This window comes from Lactuca virosa, chromosome 6 (genome assembly GCF_052849685.1).
Source record: "Lactuca virosa cultivar CGN04683 chromosome 6, Lactuca_virosa_CGN04683_v6, whole genome shotgun sequence".
Classification (NCBI taxonomy): domain Eukaryota; kingdom Viridiplantae; phylum Streptophyta; class Magnoliopsida; order Asterales; family Asteraceae; genus Lactuca; species Lactuca virosa.
The window spans coordinates 269,628,971-269,646,005 of NC_136431.1; the positions used below are offsets into that span (position 1 = coordinate 269,628,971).

The 17,035-nt window shown below is 33.8% G+C and overlaps 2 protein-coding genes across 4 annotated transcripts; one reads left to right on the forward strand and one right to left on the reverse strand.

Moving 5' to 3' along the window:
• The first annotated feature begins 8,353 nt into the window (after nt 1-8,353).
• Nucleotides 8,354-12,059, forward strand: LOC145118787 (uncharacterized). 2 transcript variants are annotated; one of them, XM_079054455.1, is made up of 6 exons: nt 8,354-8,869; nt 9,198-9,409; nt 9,495-9,696; nt 10,447-10,532; nt 10,797-10,888; nt 11,660-12,059. In XM_079054455.1, exons 1-6 carry the CDS (start codon nt 8,606-8,608, stop codon nt 11,884-11,886), a joined length of 1,083 nt encoding a protein of 360 aa, XP_078910581.1. In that variant the 5' UTR covers nt 8,354-8,605; the 3' UTR covers nt 11,887-12,059. The 2 variants fall into 2 exon arrangements, with proteins under 2 accessions (XP_078910581.1, XP_078910582.1); XM_079054456.1 differs by having other exon boundaries at nt 8,354-8,863.
• Nucleotides 12,060-14,291: 2,232 nt separating this feature from the next.
• Nucleotides 14,292-16,772, reverse strand: LOC145121177 (protein DEHYDRATION-INDUCED 19 homolog 4-like). 2 transcript variants are annotated; one of them, XM_079056961.1, is made up of 5 exons: nt 16,488-16,772; nt 15,791-15,933; nt 15,585-15,662; nt 15,140-15,432; nt 14,292-14,649 (listed from the first exon to the last, which is right to left on the reverse strand). In XM_079056961.1, exons 1-5 carry the CDS (start codon nt 16,561-16,563, stop codon nt 14,544-14,546), a joined length of 696 nt encoding a protein of 231 aa, XP_078913087.1. In that variant the 5' UTR covers nt 16,564-16,772; the 3' UTR covers nt 14,292-14,543. The 2 variants fall into 2 exon arrangements, with proteins under 2 accessions (XP_078913087.1, XP_078913086.1); XM_079056960.1 differs by having other exon boundaries at nt 14,292-14,659; nt 16,488-16,767.
• Nucleotides 16,773-17,035: the final 263 nt, after the last annotated feature.

Here is a 17,035-nt window from a genome sequence, read left to right on the forward strand (position 1 = left end):
CATTAAACTGCCATTTTATAGACAGTAACCTTATACCCCCCTTATAGACCGACTTCGTGAATGAGGCCTACTAACGGTAAGACTGACTTGCTCTTATATATATATATATATATATATATATATATATATATATATATATATATATATATATTATTAACTTATAATATTATAAAGTATAAGGGTTGAAAATTTTAACTTTTAAAAACCTAAGGGCTTAATTTGGAATTAAAGTATTCATGAAAGAAAACTTTTCAAATTCCAAAACTTGAGGGCAAGTTTTGAACTATTCAAAAACTTTTCAATTCCATAATTTATGTGTTTAAAGTAGTTTTAATCCAAAAAACTCTTCAAGTTCCATAACTTGAGGACAAGTTATGGAAGACTTTAAACCATTAAAGAATGTGACTTTTCTTTATTATAACCTATGGAAATATTTATGAGTTTTATGAATCTTAAATGTGACTTTTCATCTAACTTGAGGACAAGTTACAAAAACACATTTTAGAATCAACTCTTAGATTAATTTGGATTGAAAACAACAATTTCACAAAACATTCCTATTAATCTAAGCAACTCATAAGAACAAGATAATCCATTCAAACTTTTTTCATGTAATTAGCCTAATCATTAAACTAATACAAAACATGAATCTATTGATAATTATCTTTGAAATTGGATTAGCATGAACATTACCACATCAAAACAGGTTTATAGGTCCAAAAACAGCTTAGGGTAATGTTCCTAGTCCAATTCCAGCCAAAACAGTCGAAGATATGCTGTCTGGGGGTCCAACTCGTCGAGTGCATGAAACAACTCGACGAGTTGGATCGTTTTGAACACTTTTACGGCATGGACTCGTCGAGTCTCCTGATGGACTCGCCGAGTCAGATGCCCAGACAGCAAAAACCTTCGATTTTTAAGCAGATTTTGCAAGTATAACAAGAAAATAAGCCTAGGCTCTGATACCACTGTTGGGTTTTAAGCATTCTAACACTCCTAAGTGTACATGCAACCCTAAATACCTTGGATCTATGTTTTCTCTATTATACATGCAAATATGAATATTCCAAGGTATTACCTTATTTAGCATACAATCTTTGATACTTGGGTAATAAAACAAGTTTGAAGACATACCTTTTATGTAGCTTGATTCCTTCATGCCTAAGAGCTGAGTGCCCCAAGTGTGACACCTCAAATGGTTCCCACAACATCATCAACACTTGGAATAACCATGAAAAGAAGACACTCATGCTCAAATCGGCTAGCCCTCCTCTATCTATCACTAGTGCCAATTTCTTGAGCTAAAGGGGTCCTTATATAGTGTGAACATTAGGTTTACACCATCTAACTCATGACTTTACCCATTCCTTATGCTCCATGGGTTTTAACCTCCATGGAGTATCCATGGGTCACCACATGGGTTAAACCCAACATAAGGAATCATGGATCATAAGCCCACATATATAAGAATGAATGATTTACACAATCAATCCTCATATATTTAATTAGTCTCTTTTTTATATCTAAATTAAGTCCAAATTAATTCTTGATCAATACTGTAACGCCCGTAGATCCGAGCTAGTCAATTTAGAGACAATAAGTGTCGAAAATGACTTTTTTATAGAAGATTATTTAGAAGGATTAATCTTAACCAAGTTATAGTATATGTTACAAGGGTTCCGTACATATAAAGAACGCCGAAATTCGAGTTATAACGAAGGAGTTATGACCTGTCGAAGTTTCGCGACAGAACCGGCACGGCACCGGGAGACGTAAATAGTGAATTTATGATAGAATGACTTTTAGCCTTTGTGATCTAAACAAAATTTGTAGTATACGTTAAACCGAGAACATACAAAAAAAGAACGCCCAAATCTGACTTCGTATGAGGAAGTTATGAATTGTATAAGATTTGACATAGCAGTGCACGGGCCGAAACTCGAATTTTAGTTCGAGCGGTTTTTGGCCTACGCGACCTAAATGAGAGTTGAATATCTCATTAATAGGAACTCAACGGTAAAAAGACAGACGAAAACGGAGTCCGTATGTAAAAGTTATGAATTTTACGTGGACATTTAACAGTATAATCTCCTCTTACTGTTAAATTTAAGATCGGTCGAGAATTAGCCGACGGAGTCTAAATGAAAGTTTTAGATCTTTTTTTTACCTACGCGTGGATATAAATAATTTCGAGAGTAGAGCTCGTATGTTAAAGATATGGACGAAACTTGGTCCCTACTCTTCGAGCACGATAAAGTCGATACAGTTTTGTAAATCTGAGATAGAATGAGAATTAGCTGACGGCGTCTAAATGAAAGTTGTAGTACTCGTAAATACCAACGCGTGGATATAAAGAACGTCAAAAATGGATTTCGTATGAACGAGTGACAAATTATAATAGCATATTTACGTATTAAAATAAAGTATAAATCATATATACGTACACATATATATACAAATGTATATATCATTAGAAAGGTATCGATGATGCGGTTATTATAAGACTAGTGTTGAGTACTTTCGACATTAGTTTAGTACAAATATCGTTAAATCTATTTAAAATAGTATTATGAATGGGTGTTTAGTCGTTTATATAACTATAAGGTCATTAAGTAATTATGGAGGGTAGTTTTTGTAAATTCAATTACTATAAATAAGAGGCTTGGGCTCTCATATTTCTTGCACCATTCTCTTGATTCAAGAGTCTTTCTCTTCTTATCCCCCAAGCATTTCGGTCCCTCGTGATTCGACTTCTCTTTCTGTAGTTTTAGTATAGTAAGGTGAGCGCTGAAGCGTTGCACGAATCTTTCTTAGAAAGATTCAGCGACGAAGTTCTGCCCCTGCAGAGCCCGACTCCTAGCTAAAACCCCCTTGTAAGTAAGTTATGCTTACCTATTTTAATATAGCTTCTATTAAAAATTAGTATTGTTGTTATGAACTTATAATAAATATTTGAGCTATTATTATGACTTATATAAGTGTCGTTATAATATCTTTTTAACTACTCGCGGTACGGGGAATCTGGTTTAAAGGGCCGCATAGGGTTGTTGGATTTCATAAGTGCTATATGCCAAAATGGTCTTGCCCTCCGGTGTTTTATGTCTGGCCCATGTCTGTACATAGGTTGGAAAGTATTGTTTAAACGCTTATATAATAATAATAATAATAATACTAATAATTAGTCACGGTAAATATTAGACTAAAATCTAGTGGTAATAATACTAGGTTTCGTCGAAGGAAATTATTTTAAAGTAAACGAAGCGCTGTCCGAGTACCGAGTCACCACCTTATCAAGTGAGTGCATAGTCCCTTTCATCTTACACATAGATATGAAGTATTTAATATAAATTACGTGCTGTGAGTGCATAGTTACTTTCATCTTACACATAGATATGAAGTATTTAATATAAATTACATGCTGTAAGTGCATAGTTACTTTCATCTTACACATAGATATGAAGTATTTTATATAAACTACGTGCTATGTGTGCATAATATCTGTATACTTGCTATCTATACTGGATGAATGATTTTATACATGTTTTAACTGATTTAAACTGTATATGTATTTTATATCTACAAAATATGTTGGGTAAAACATGGGTAGATGATATATGAGTTGGATGATGAGGTGAGAGGTGAAATAGACCATGAGGTGAGGGTGGGAGGTGGACGATGTGAGAAACCTTTTACCCAAGTGTTGGCCCCGTCATTCAGCAGAGTATGGATGACAACCACAGACTATTCTAGACAGTCCAGTGGAACACTAGCAGGCTCGCAACCTGTAGGTGTTGTGAACGATGTGTTCACTAGTGTACTCTAAACCCTGGCGACTATGCAGACTTAGTGCCTAAACCCTGGCGATCACGCAGACTTGGTGCCTAAACCCTGGCGACTATGCAGACTTAGTGCCTAAACCCTGGCGACTATGCAGACTTAGTGCCTAAACCCTGGAGATCATGCAGACTTGGTGCCTAAACCCTGGCGACTATGCAGACTTAGTGCCTAAACCCTGGCGATCATGCAGAGTTGGTGCCTAAAACCCTGGCGACTATGAGACGTAGTGCCTGTTGAGTAAACCATGGCAACGATGAACTTCATGTCGATTCCTTAAGATAATCCTTAGGAATAAATGAACGAGGAATAACTGATTCTTAGGATAGAATAAATAAGATAATGGGGATGGGTAATCGGGTTGATTGATTAATTGTTTGAATATAATAATTATATTATTGTGGGTTGAAAACCCTATGTACTCACCAGGTTTCCCAACCTGACCCACTCAAGCTTATTTGTATCACAGGTGTCGATATGAAGTTACATTACACTGAGAGATTAAGGAGATATAAATTACTAGTGATAATGAATGTAAGTTCTGTTTATGCTTATGTTTCTATATTGATGATGACATCCCAATGTTTAAAAATAATAAAATACATTTCTTCGGAAATGCTTTGATAACGTATTTATCATGTTTTTCTGGAAACAAATTCCGCAACATTTTTATTAAAAATGGTACTCTGATTTTTATAAAGCATAAACAAAATCGGTCTTTTCTGGCCGTGAAAATGGGGATGTCACAAATACTAATTAAATAACATGATTTCATATTAATATATTAGAACTTATAATATATTAATATGTCACAAATGTCCTCTTCTCATAAAACGGTCTATCTAAATGTTCCGATGCCATGCAACCCAAATGGACCATGTCGGGTCGGGTCAAGTACATACCAAATATAGTTATGGACTTAGACACTAATACAATAATTTAATGGACCTACTTGATGAGTCGGAGGACCCCGACGCGACGAGTAGATGTTGTGCATGGAAACCCTAATTTTTAGGGTTTGCACCCTATTTAAAGGACCTTAAGTCCTTTCCTCCAACCTCCTTACCACCTTTTGACGGCCAGAAGAAACCCTAATCGATCTAGACCTTATTCTTGAGTGTGTGAGAGGCTAAAGTGTGTTTTGGGTGTATTTGTTGAAGAAGTTCGAAGAGTAAGAAGCTTGGAACGAGAAGAAGTTGGTAGATCCAGTGTCTACACTGTCTTAGCTTGCATTTGGAGGTAAAAAGCCGTTGCGTTGGCCTTTCATTTGTTAGATCTCTTCTTATGTGAGAAAAGAGGCATTTTGGTGCAAAGATGGAGTCACTTTCGGATTTGAGCTTGTCACAAGGGCATGGTTTCAGATCTGGACTTCTCTAGGCCCTTATGGACATAAAGTCTCAAGCTTTATGAAGCTTTGGCCCTCCTTCATGTCCAAAACCTTCTTCTAAGGCTAGTTATTAGTGTTTTAGCTTCATGGAGCCTTGCATGCACGTAAAGTTTGCAACTTTACGTGATTACAACACCCTAGGAGGTTAGATCTGCAATTTGGAGCTTTGGGGTAGCTTAAAAACGTCTGAATGAGAAATGGACTGAAGGGACTCGACGAGTTGCATGGTCAACTCGACGAGTCCGATGAATATTGGCCATTGTTGGTTTCTGCATGGACTCGGCTAGTCAGTGAGACGACTCGATGAGTTAGTTAGGGTTTTCCCAACTTTTGGACACGCAGGGACTCGACGAGTCGTCTGGAAACTCGGTGAGTCAACTAGGGTTTTCACGACTTCTCGAGTTCTGGAAGGACTCGATGAGTCAGTAAGCTGCACTCGACGAGTTGGGTCAACATGGACTGTTGACCTTGACCGTTGACTTTGACTTGGACCAAGGGTTGACCAGTTTGACTTTTGGGGGTATTTTAGTAAATTGGGAATTTATGGAAGTGGTCATGTGGTGAATATAGGTGGTGGAGTTCGTGGTTGTGATCCGAGAGTTTGATCTTATCACTACAGTTCGACATTTGTAAGGTGAGTTCTCTTCACTATACTAAGGGGTCTAAGGCACCAAGGGTGGCCCATTGGATTTGATATCCTAGTAGTTGTTGATATGTTGAGTATGAGTTAGATATGCATGCTAGTTTTGATATGCTAGTCTGGTAGGTTGGTGGGACTACCTGTGATATTATCTAATTATCTGTATGCACATTTATCTATTATATGTCGACATGTTATGTGGGTAGGGTTGACATTACACTGCTCCGTGCGGTGACCAACAAACCCTGGAGTATGCCAGATATGAGCTGAGGGCCAGGAAGAGCATGCCAGACTCATACTGAGGACTCCTAAGCATTCTAGATGCGAGTTGAGGGCCAGGAGAGCATGTCAGACTCGCACTGAGGGCTAATCACTTCGTTACAGTCCAAGGATTGAGGGAGCAAGCCAGATATGAGTTGTGGGCCTGTAAGGCAAGCTAGACTCATACTGTGGGCTCAGGGGTAATCCAGTCTGTAGAGTTATGGACCCATTACATGCTGTTATTATGTGTACTATTTGTTGTGTATTGGTATTTTGGGGGAAACTCACTAAGATTCGGGTTTACAGTTATAGTTTTGGTTTCAGGTACTTCGGATGATCGCGGGAAGGCGAAGGCGTGATCGTATAGCTCCTCATATTTTATGATTTTGATTTATGGGATACTCTGACATTAAACTATTTACAATAACACTTGACTATCCTAGGTAGTCTAGTGAATTACATTGCTAGTATGAACTTATAACACATGGACGTAGATAAAACGGGATACCATATTTATCAAATCTCTAAACATTGGTTGCCTTATATGACTTACACTAGCCAAGGACACCCCTAGCTGTGTAGTCAAACAATTGCTCAAACGATTTTTCAGGTTGGGTGATTCCTCCTAATAATCATCGCTTTAGGATCTGTGAGGATCGCTTGGGTTGGGTAGTTGGTCTTAGGTCAAATTTTATATAAATTATCTGATAATGTTGTTTGCAGGAATGATATTAATTATTATCATTAAGTTGTTATGGGCTTGAAAACCCTACATATCTCACCAGGTTTTCCCAAACCTGACCCACTCATTTTTATGCATCACAGGTTGTGGAACCAAGGCTGCCGCAGTCTAGTTATGATGCTAAGTGGAATACAAAGATGTTTCTGTAATAAGTAGTTTCAGGACCTTTTAGTATTTACGATGTAACGTATGTTTGAATATGAACGAATGACACCCTCAAGGTTTAATAAAATAATTTTCGTTATTTTAAATTTTTTTATTTAACTGGGAAATTCCGCATCTCAGTTTATAAAGCGTAATGAAAAAATGTTTTAATTGCATCTGAAAAATAAGGGATGTCATAAAAACACCTTGGAAACAAAACACAAACACCACCAAAAAAAACATGCCTTCCCATACATGCTGTAAAACATAAAACTACTAGAGAAAAACTCCATCATTGTGCCACATAGCAAACACAAGCAACAATTACAAATGTATTTCATTCAGACATATTATCAAACAGAAAGTTTTTCAAAATAACAAGTTTGTAATGGAAATCAGATGACAAAGAGAATGAGGAACGAAACAACTACATATGTGCTACTACGATTGAAATCGATTCAGATGACTTCGTTGCATATACCGGTGTAATCGATTCAACCATGTTTGCATCTAATTTATGAAGAAGAAGAAGAAACACAGAAGAAAATACTTATCGTCGGAGTTGCAGAGGGTGGAGGCCGACGCAGGTGGACGAGTAGCAGAGGAAGTCACTGACGAGGGGTGGAGGACAAAGTGTGGCAAGGAAATGACGATGGTGCTCGTCTCCCTTGAACGACAGAGCACTGATGGAGGCGTAAGAAGGGTTAGAAAAGGAAATAAAGGTTTTAGCCTTCGGTCAACATCTTTTTTGGAAGGACTGGGTAAGAGGCATTAGGACCGAGTAACAAAGTAAGAGTGTCGATATCAATAACTTTTACTGAACAGAGTAAGAGGTAACCTGTTACTCGAACCAATAAAAAATAAATCAAATAGACCCTAAATGAGTTAAAAAAAATCGTTTAAGTTTCATAGTTTCCGAAGTCCTTTTCTTGAAGCTCTTTCCATGTCAAGTTAATGTTCGATCAGTTTTGTTTCCTCTATTTCCAATACACCAAACTCCTTTTACAAAGTCCAAGAACTATTCTTTTGAAGTTTAGGGGGTGTTTGGCTTAACTTTTGAGAGGCGAAAAGTCTTTTTAGGAAAAGTTGCAAAAAGTCAGGTTTTTCTGACTTTTTCAAAAAGTTCATTTTCCTTATATCCAAAATCCAAAAGTAGCTTTTAAAAGTGATTTTACAAAACATCTTTTACCTTTTATCTTTTCCTAAAAGCTAAAAAATATTTTAAAAGCTAAGTCAAACACCCCCTTTAAACTTGTGTGATGAAAAATAGCCAAGGGACCATTTTTGTAAATTATTTGTCCAAAATTTGAAGCAGCTAAAGACCCAAATCTCTGTTTCAAAAACCCTAACAAAAGAGTTTCATAAAACTTCGATCTCGTTATAAACCTTTAGAACCTAATTGCTGACTTCCATTACTACGAAAAATCTTCAATTGAAGTAAAGAAAGCTCTATCAATTTCATTCAAAAACCTTTCCTACATATATATACATATAATCCTTTCATACATAAACTCATTATATATATCCTCTATTGGCTCTGGTGATCATCATTTCGAAAACCTTTAAAGTTTCTGTGTTCTAGTTGTATTTTGGGGATATGTCGAATTCGAGTCGGAGTAGGCTACGGAAGGACAGATTTTACAGCCCGCCTGCGATGAGAAGGTACAATCAGCAACAGCAACAACAACAGCAGCGGCAGCAGGAACAGCAAGCAGAACACCCAAAACATCAAGCAAAGAAGGAGAAATCGGAGTATTCGGTGAGTCGGGGTAGTAGTAGTACTCTACCGATGACTAATTTGGACCGATTCATGAAGCATACCACACCAATTGTTACTGCCCAGCATTTCCCTAAGGTAATTGTAAGCATCCGAATCACTAAATCGCCATTTCTTGTACCATTTCTTGATGCTATACTATACGCGTAAATAGTAATCAACCAAATGTGCATTTTCCGTAATGGAATTACGTTTTTGTTTTCACTTTTTGTGAATCTGTGTAAACCCTTTTCAAATTCAAAAAGTTCATTGTTCTTGGTGTCCTTTCTAAAACTGTGAATTAAGACATATGAAATTCTTACTTGTTTTCTACGCTATTGATTAGGGAAAAAGATTGAAAGAGTATTATATCTTTCTAGCGATCATTTTCTATTCTTTTGGTGTTGATTTATGGTGATTTTGAGATATGTAGAGCAGCATGAAGGGATGGAGGAATGATGAAGACGATTATCACCCATACTTTTTGCTTGGTGATCTTTGGGAATCTTTTAAGGAATGGAGTGCATATGGAGTTGGAGTTCCTCTTGCGTTAAATGAACGAGACTCTGTTGTTCAATACTATGCACCATCTTTATCAGCCATTCAACTGTATGTTGATCCTGCATCATCTACAACCACCATAAGGTACATCAATGGCAATGTGCTTTCACTTTATTTCTAATTTAGTTTTTTATTTTTGACATTTTTTTGTTTTGTTTAATATTTACAGACGACCAGGGGAGGATAGTGACTGTGAGTCATCTAGAACAACTAGCAGTGATGAGAGCTATGAAGCGGCTGCCCGAGGACCCCGGGCAGCTGAAAATGTTGATTCTGCTGCCCGGAGTTTGAATAAACTCATGCTTAGAGATGATTTGTTTGAATACTTTGAACGTGCATCACCCTTTCAACGTGCTCCTTTGGCAACCAAGGCAAGTCTTTCAACCATGCAAAATTGAAATTACCAATTTGCCCTTATTTTACATATAGAGTGATGGCATTTGATGAGGCGTTGATCGTTGTTTCTTTTTGACTTAATATAGAAAGTCAAGGAAAGAAACTTTTTTTTGACAAATTTACCCCCTCTTATGTTTTCCTTCTAAAGCATGCCTTCCTTTTTCAGATCTTTTTACACATCATTTATTCAGATAGATTTATGGAAATTTTTTGTGTTAAGATTACCAATTTTCCTTTAATTGTCAAAATGACAATTTTTTTTATTCCTTTTACGTTACAAAATAGTGAAATACTACACAATTTTAGGGTATGCATGTGGGAATAAATTGATGATATTGTGTTTGGATACATAACTTATTTATTTATTTTTCTAATTTGAGAAATATTTTAATATGTGCAACCATGTAGGTACTCCCTTGATTAGGGCTATATATAGATATTCATAGATCTGCATATATGTTCACATTTATATTTGGTTAAATGTATATTTATCATCATTTACTTACATAAAAAATATAAACTATCTGTTTTTTTTTTTTTTTTTTTTCATATATTGATATGTAATTAACAGTATATTCGTTTGTTAAATGTTAATTAACATGTAAATGCGTATAGGATTAAAATGTGCATTTTATGCAACAACATTTCATTTATGACCAAAAAAATATGCAATAAGATGGTTGACTTTTTGTTGACTTACAAAATGTTTTGGGTTTGGTTTACAGATATCAGATCTTGAATCCATATTTCCAGAACTGAATACATACAGGAGCTGTGATCTGACTCAGTCAAGTTGGCTTTCTGTCGCTTGGTAAAATTCTATTGTTATTTTTTTTATTCGATTTACTATTATAATAAATCGATAAATTAATGAAAGTTTCTTTTTTTTCATACTTTTTAATCTGACATTCAGCTACAAGATTTTCCAACACAAACCAAATTATAAATAACGTTTTTTATTTATTTTTTTTATATTGCAATCTAACTTATTTTTTTAATATGTAATTTTCATGTCATATAGATGACGTGTTTTTTTAGAGTTATATAATTCATTAATTTGAATTTTATTTTGTAGGTATCCAATATATAGAATACCCGTTGGTCCATCTCTCCAAAATGTGGATACAAGTTTCTTGACTTACCATTCCTTGTCAACGCCATTAAAAAGTAAAATTCCTCTTTTACCCTCTCTATCGTTTCTGCAAAAGACGTAAATGCCCTCTTTTACCTCATTTTGAAAATAACCCTAGAATGCAGTCTACCTAATTATATTACATCAACAGTGGTGATAAAAGTAAAAAAATAATAAAAAAAAACAAATAATTTAAAGTATTAAATAGTGGAAGACTATGTAAATGCTTGTTCATTGTTTTGATTTTTGATGGAAACTGTGAACGCATGTTTATTATTTTAATTTAAATTATCTAATCGATTAAACTTATAGATAATAAAAAAAATGACCAACAATTTCATAATATGCATGCCTTGCGAATTGAAATTTTGATTTTTAAATGGTTCTCGTGACAAAAAAAACCTTTAAGAAAACTACCATATTTAGTGAATTATACAAAAAAAAAAAACAAAGTTTTACTTTTTTAAAGTATTTTTATACCATTTTGGTCATTTTTATGATTATCCCTTAAACTTTTTATAAAATTGGTGGTCATTGTCACATTTTGTTATAAGCGTAAAAATAAAATGATGGTCAATGTTAAATGGATAAATACCATTTTGGGCATATTTATAATTATCTCTTAAACTTTTATATAAGATGATGTCACTTTGGTTATTCAGTTTGGTTTTTATATAAAAAGAAACTTTTTTATATAAAAACCAAGCAAAAAAAAAGACCCTAAATTTTCGTTTTTTTTTTTAAAAAAAAATTTGGTTTCGGTTTTTTCACACCATTATGTTGAAATGCTGTGGTTGACCATTCAGGTACAAACGGTTCATTGACAGCTAGGCAGGTTCATGAAGGCCAAATGCCATGTCAGCTTTCGTTACCGATTTTTGGGCTCTCTGTCTACAAGTTCAAGAATTCTGACTGGACCATAAATGGGGCCCATGGGACTGAAAAAATCAACTCACTCATTCACTCAACCGAGAATTGGCTCCGAAATTTGGATGTATATCACCCTGATTACGAGTTTTTTAAAAACCACTAAAAACCGTATAAATTGATTGATATGGTAAGTTTGAATGTTATACTAGATTTCTTTGTTTTTGTTAAGGTTTCGTTGAATGATGAAACTTTTTGTATTCGGTTTGCTAGAGGCTTGTACAGACTTGATTGTAACTAATGTGTTTTTTTTCTAAAGTAGAAACTAATTGAGATTTATGTTATGAGTTTTATGATTTGTATAAGTTATAAGTTTGTTAGAAGATGAAATATTGTTGTATAAAGCCAAATTTGTGGTACAATATGGTTGTATGATTAGTTTTAAAAACCATTTTGTTGGATAATTTAAGACGAAATTGAAATGTTTTTGCAGTAAATAAGTATTTAACCCGTTTTTAGTTATATACTAAGAATAGAAAGTAGGTTATAAAAAGAACAAAAGAGAAAGAACATTTATGATCAAAAAGTATAATAGTTGTAGAAATAAAAAAGCTTGATTGATGTATAATTTGTAGTGTTAGGGTACAATGATGTTCAACACAATTCTTGTACAAAGGCTAGTGTTGTAAAATAATCAACTAATAAAATGTTTAATTATTATCTATGTGAAACCTGTGTATTACACGGGTTTATTAAAAGGTCAAAAAGTAAAGGTGTGAGCAAAAAAAGGATCATTCATGTAAGTTTTGGTAACCATAAGGACCATGTTCATAAAAAAATAAGGTCAAAAAGTAAAGGTGTGAGCAAAAAAAAGGATCATTCACGCAAGTTTTGGTAATCATAAGGACCATGTTCATAAAAAAAAATAACAATTGAGTTTGTGACATTTGGCAAATCGTATGGACCATTTATGTAATTTGATCTTAATTAATTTATATATTAATAAATTAATTAATATGAATTCACAAATGGAAGTTATTATCTACATTAATATACATATATATTAATTAATATATTAATAAAAAGATGAATTCACAAATAGAAAGTTATTATGTACATTAATTGATATATTAATAAAATTAATTAATATGAGATGACATTTAATAAGTGAAATTTGAATAAAAAAGATAAAAACTATAAAAATGACAAGTGGATATTAAATAATTCAAAAAATCTAGAAAATGACAAGTGTCAAAATAAAGAATATGACATGTGGCAAAATCATTCTTATTTATTAGGGTAGATATTAAGTAGTGTTAGTGGGTGTTTACCAAGGTATTGAAAACCGGACCGGAAATTGAATTGTCATTTTACCGGTTCGATGATTCAACTGGTCCAATTGGTCAGACCAGTCTCAAAAACCGAAAAAATTGGATGATGTCATAATTACATTATTAATAATTTTAATTATATAAAAATACAAAAAATAAAAAATATTATTTTTTAAAATTCCCGGTTTTACCGGTTCAACCGAACCAGTTTTTTCCGGTTCACATGACGAACGGTGTTTTGGCCTCTAAGAACCGAATCCGGGACTGGTTCCCGGTTGAACCGGCCGGTCCGGTCTGGTTTTTAAAACATAGGTGTTGACACCATGTTTTGTCCCATTCCACTTTTTTAAATAATATTTTTTACTTTTTTGCTTTGTAAAATGATATTTTATTTTTTTTATTTTTTTTAATGTCATTTTTACATTTTCTATTTTAAAATTTATAAAATATCACTTTCACTCCTTTCATTTTTTAAACTTTCAAGTTTTCCCTGGTAGCCGAGTCACTTTGCAATTATCCACCCCTCTTCTTTTTAAAATATCATTTTGACTCATTTATTTTGAACTTTGTAAATGTCACTTGCACCACCTTCATTTTCTAAATTTTCGTTTTTATCTTGTGGTCAATGTTTCGACGTAATTTTCTTTTTACATTTTTGTGCTTATTTTTATGTATGTTGCTACATATGAGTCGGCTCACATATAATACGTTTTTTATTATTTGAACTTCTGCTCGTTAACTTAATAAAAAATCTTACTTGTTTTTATATACATGTCGGTATAGTCTCAATTCCTTTACGTTTCATGCTTATTTTTATGTACGTTTCCGACGTGAATTTGGTCACTTATACTACGTTTTCATTCAATGGTATATATTAGAGTTAGTCAATACTACTATTACTACAGACATTGTATATTTATCTACCAACAAATATAACAGTACCTAATTTTTATCAAGATAATCGTCAAAGTTCAACTTACAAAACGGATTTGTGCCCCATAACACGTGGCAGGCAAAATCGTAGTTTAGTTTCGTTTTAGAAAGTTTTTAACATGTTAATGCTTACATGGATATTAATAAGTTGAACTTACATCAATTGAAGAATTTATATTTTATAATTACGTGGATATTAATATTGTTAATAACTAACTTAAGATATCTACTTCAATACCATAAAAAAAAAAAATTCTGGAGACAGAGAAGGACATTCTCGTCTTTTGCAAAGTTAAAAAATCAAGAGTGAGTTCCTGACCAATCTTTTTTATTAGGACAAAAAATTTGAGTTATTATCCAATTGATCAGTCAAATACATATGTCAACCACACAGTACAACATGTTATATCATGGTCATGTCATGTTCAACTGAAATAGAAAAGTTTGCACATAACGATTTAAAGCATATTTATATAACCTATATCTAAATTCTAAAATACATTACAAGGCTTTAACTTTTAAGAATTCGTCTGTTTTTTCCTAAAATACCCCTGATAACTTACTTATAAACCATCATCAAGGAAAGTAGAAAACAGTAGACCTTGAACAAACTCACTTCGCCTAGCCTTCTCCTCTTGATCCTTGTCCGAAAGTGGGGCCCGCTGCTGTTTACTCCTAAAACAATCACAAGTTTGTATATTACAACAACAAAAAAAAGTGTTTCTTTGTTAAATGAGTAAATTGCACGAATGGTCCCTATGGTTTAGGGTAATTTACATGTTTGGTCCCTAACTTATTTTTTTAACTCGAAAGGTCCTTACTGTTTGTTTTTGTTACGCGTTTGGTCCCTATCTTACTTAAAAAAACTATTTTGCTCTTGATTTTTTAATTTATTTAAATAAACACACCCCTAACCCCACCCCTCACCTTACCTTACATACCCCACCATTTTTTCATATTTAAATAATAGTCTTTTTCGGTAAGACAGGGACCAAACACGTAACAAAAACAAACAGTAGGGACTTTTCGAGTTAAAAGAATAAGTTAGGCACCAAACGCGCAGATTACCCCAAACCATAGGGACCATTTGTGTAATTTACTCTTGTTAATTGTACTTTATGTATTAAAAGTAGGATATGCTATAATAGGTGATACCTTCGCGACAAATCCTTGTGGGGGTTTTCCGCCATTGACTTTGCTGACGTGGCGGCATGAGGTTGAGCGGTTGGTGGTGGTGGTGGTGGTGGTTCAACATCAAGTAATGATGGTGTGTTGGAGATGAAAGAAGATAACCATTGTTCAGGCTCAGATGATGATGATGATGACTGAAGTCCAAAAAGAGAGTGAAGATTTCCTACCCGAAATTCTTTCTTTAAAATCGAAAGGGTTGAGTTGGTGTTAGTGTGGGTGTGAGTCCCACCTCTACGAAGCCTTCTCTTGCGTTGAACGTAATCTCTAGTTATGGAATAGCAATGTATTTTCTACATATTTACAAAATTAACCCTCAATGATATTATAGAACTACTCACAAGTCACGAGTATCGATTGTGGTTAAAAAGTAAAGAGATATGAAATGAATTCGATAAAAAAAAAAGGATATCTTTAGAAGGCTCCCATGTTGCATTGTCATATGACTAACTAAATCCATACCAACCCTTTTAGCACACACTGGGCATATCTGCATTTACAGTATTAAAAATAAAATTTATTAGTGCAAATATTCCATTGAAATAAAACAATATACCATTTATGATTGCAAATAACACCTAATAAAGAGTTTTTTTTTTTTGAAAGAAAAAGTGATACCCCATTCTTTGCTTCAAGCGTATGCTCTTCATCTATATGACAACAAAGACCAACAATGTCGAAATCCTCTGCACAAAATGGGCACAAAAACTCTTGCCTTGGCTCCTCATCACCCTCAAATTCATCCACAAGATGAAATGTTTCTGTAAAAAAAATAGCAATGTACTTTCATTTATTTGTGTATTATACTTTCAATGTTTTTAAAAAGAAACTGTTAAAATGTTTCAGAGTATATTTTTACAAAGTAGCTTCTAAAAACACTGAAAGTTGCTTTATTATTTTATCATCATCATCATCATCTATAGATGTTAGGTTTATTTATTTATTATACTCAGTAGAAATCCAATGAGAGTATTACTGAAATATAATATGTTTCAGCAAATTTTTCTTTAAATTCATTAACATGTTCCATAAAGTAGACTTTTTGGTAAAGTTCTGAAAACGAATATGCGAAAAGAATAATAGCTCACTGAAGTATGATTTTTTTTTTGATTCAATATATTATGCAAATACATCGGTTAATTTGTTTCCATGTTCATATTGAAAAATACCAATTGTAACTCAAAAGCTTCAATAATGTTAACTAAGTACAAATTAACTCAAAATTCCAACGACTCAAAAGCGTATTCCTGAAATTCAATCTGTTTTTTCAAATAATTTCAAGGAAAACAGAGGACGATTGGAAAACGCGACGAACCTGAGCGAGATTGGTAACTGCCGCGTCTTGAAGAAGAATTAGATGTAGAGAGACGAGTCCATGAATCTGAGTCCATTTTTTCTCGATCTTAGAAAATAAATCTCGAAATAAGCAACAATGACAAGAAATTCTTCAAAAGATTATGAGCAGCCGTGTATTGATTGAGCTTTTTATGGTCTGGATGTTGTATAGGTTTTCTCAGATTGCGAAAGTGAGGTAATTTCGAAGAAAGAGGAGAGAGAAAGACTCCAGAGGAACTCTCCACCAAACTCCCCAGCTAATGGTGTACATATGTCTATGTTATGCTATTACCCCTCTATGTATATAGATATTTCATAATTGGTCCTCGATATTATTCATTTTATGGTGTTCATTGGAGGTCAACTCTTCAACCCAATATAAGGTATTTACTAGACAAAACTGTAAAAATGTTATTAAATGTCACAAATTCAGTTTTTGTTAAAAAAATTTAACGAACATGGTCCATATGTTTCCAAAACTTGCATGAATGATATTTTTGCTTACGTCGTTACGGTTCATCTGTTAGT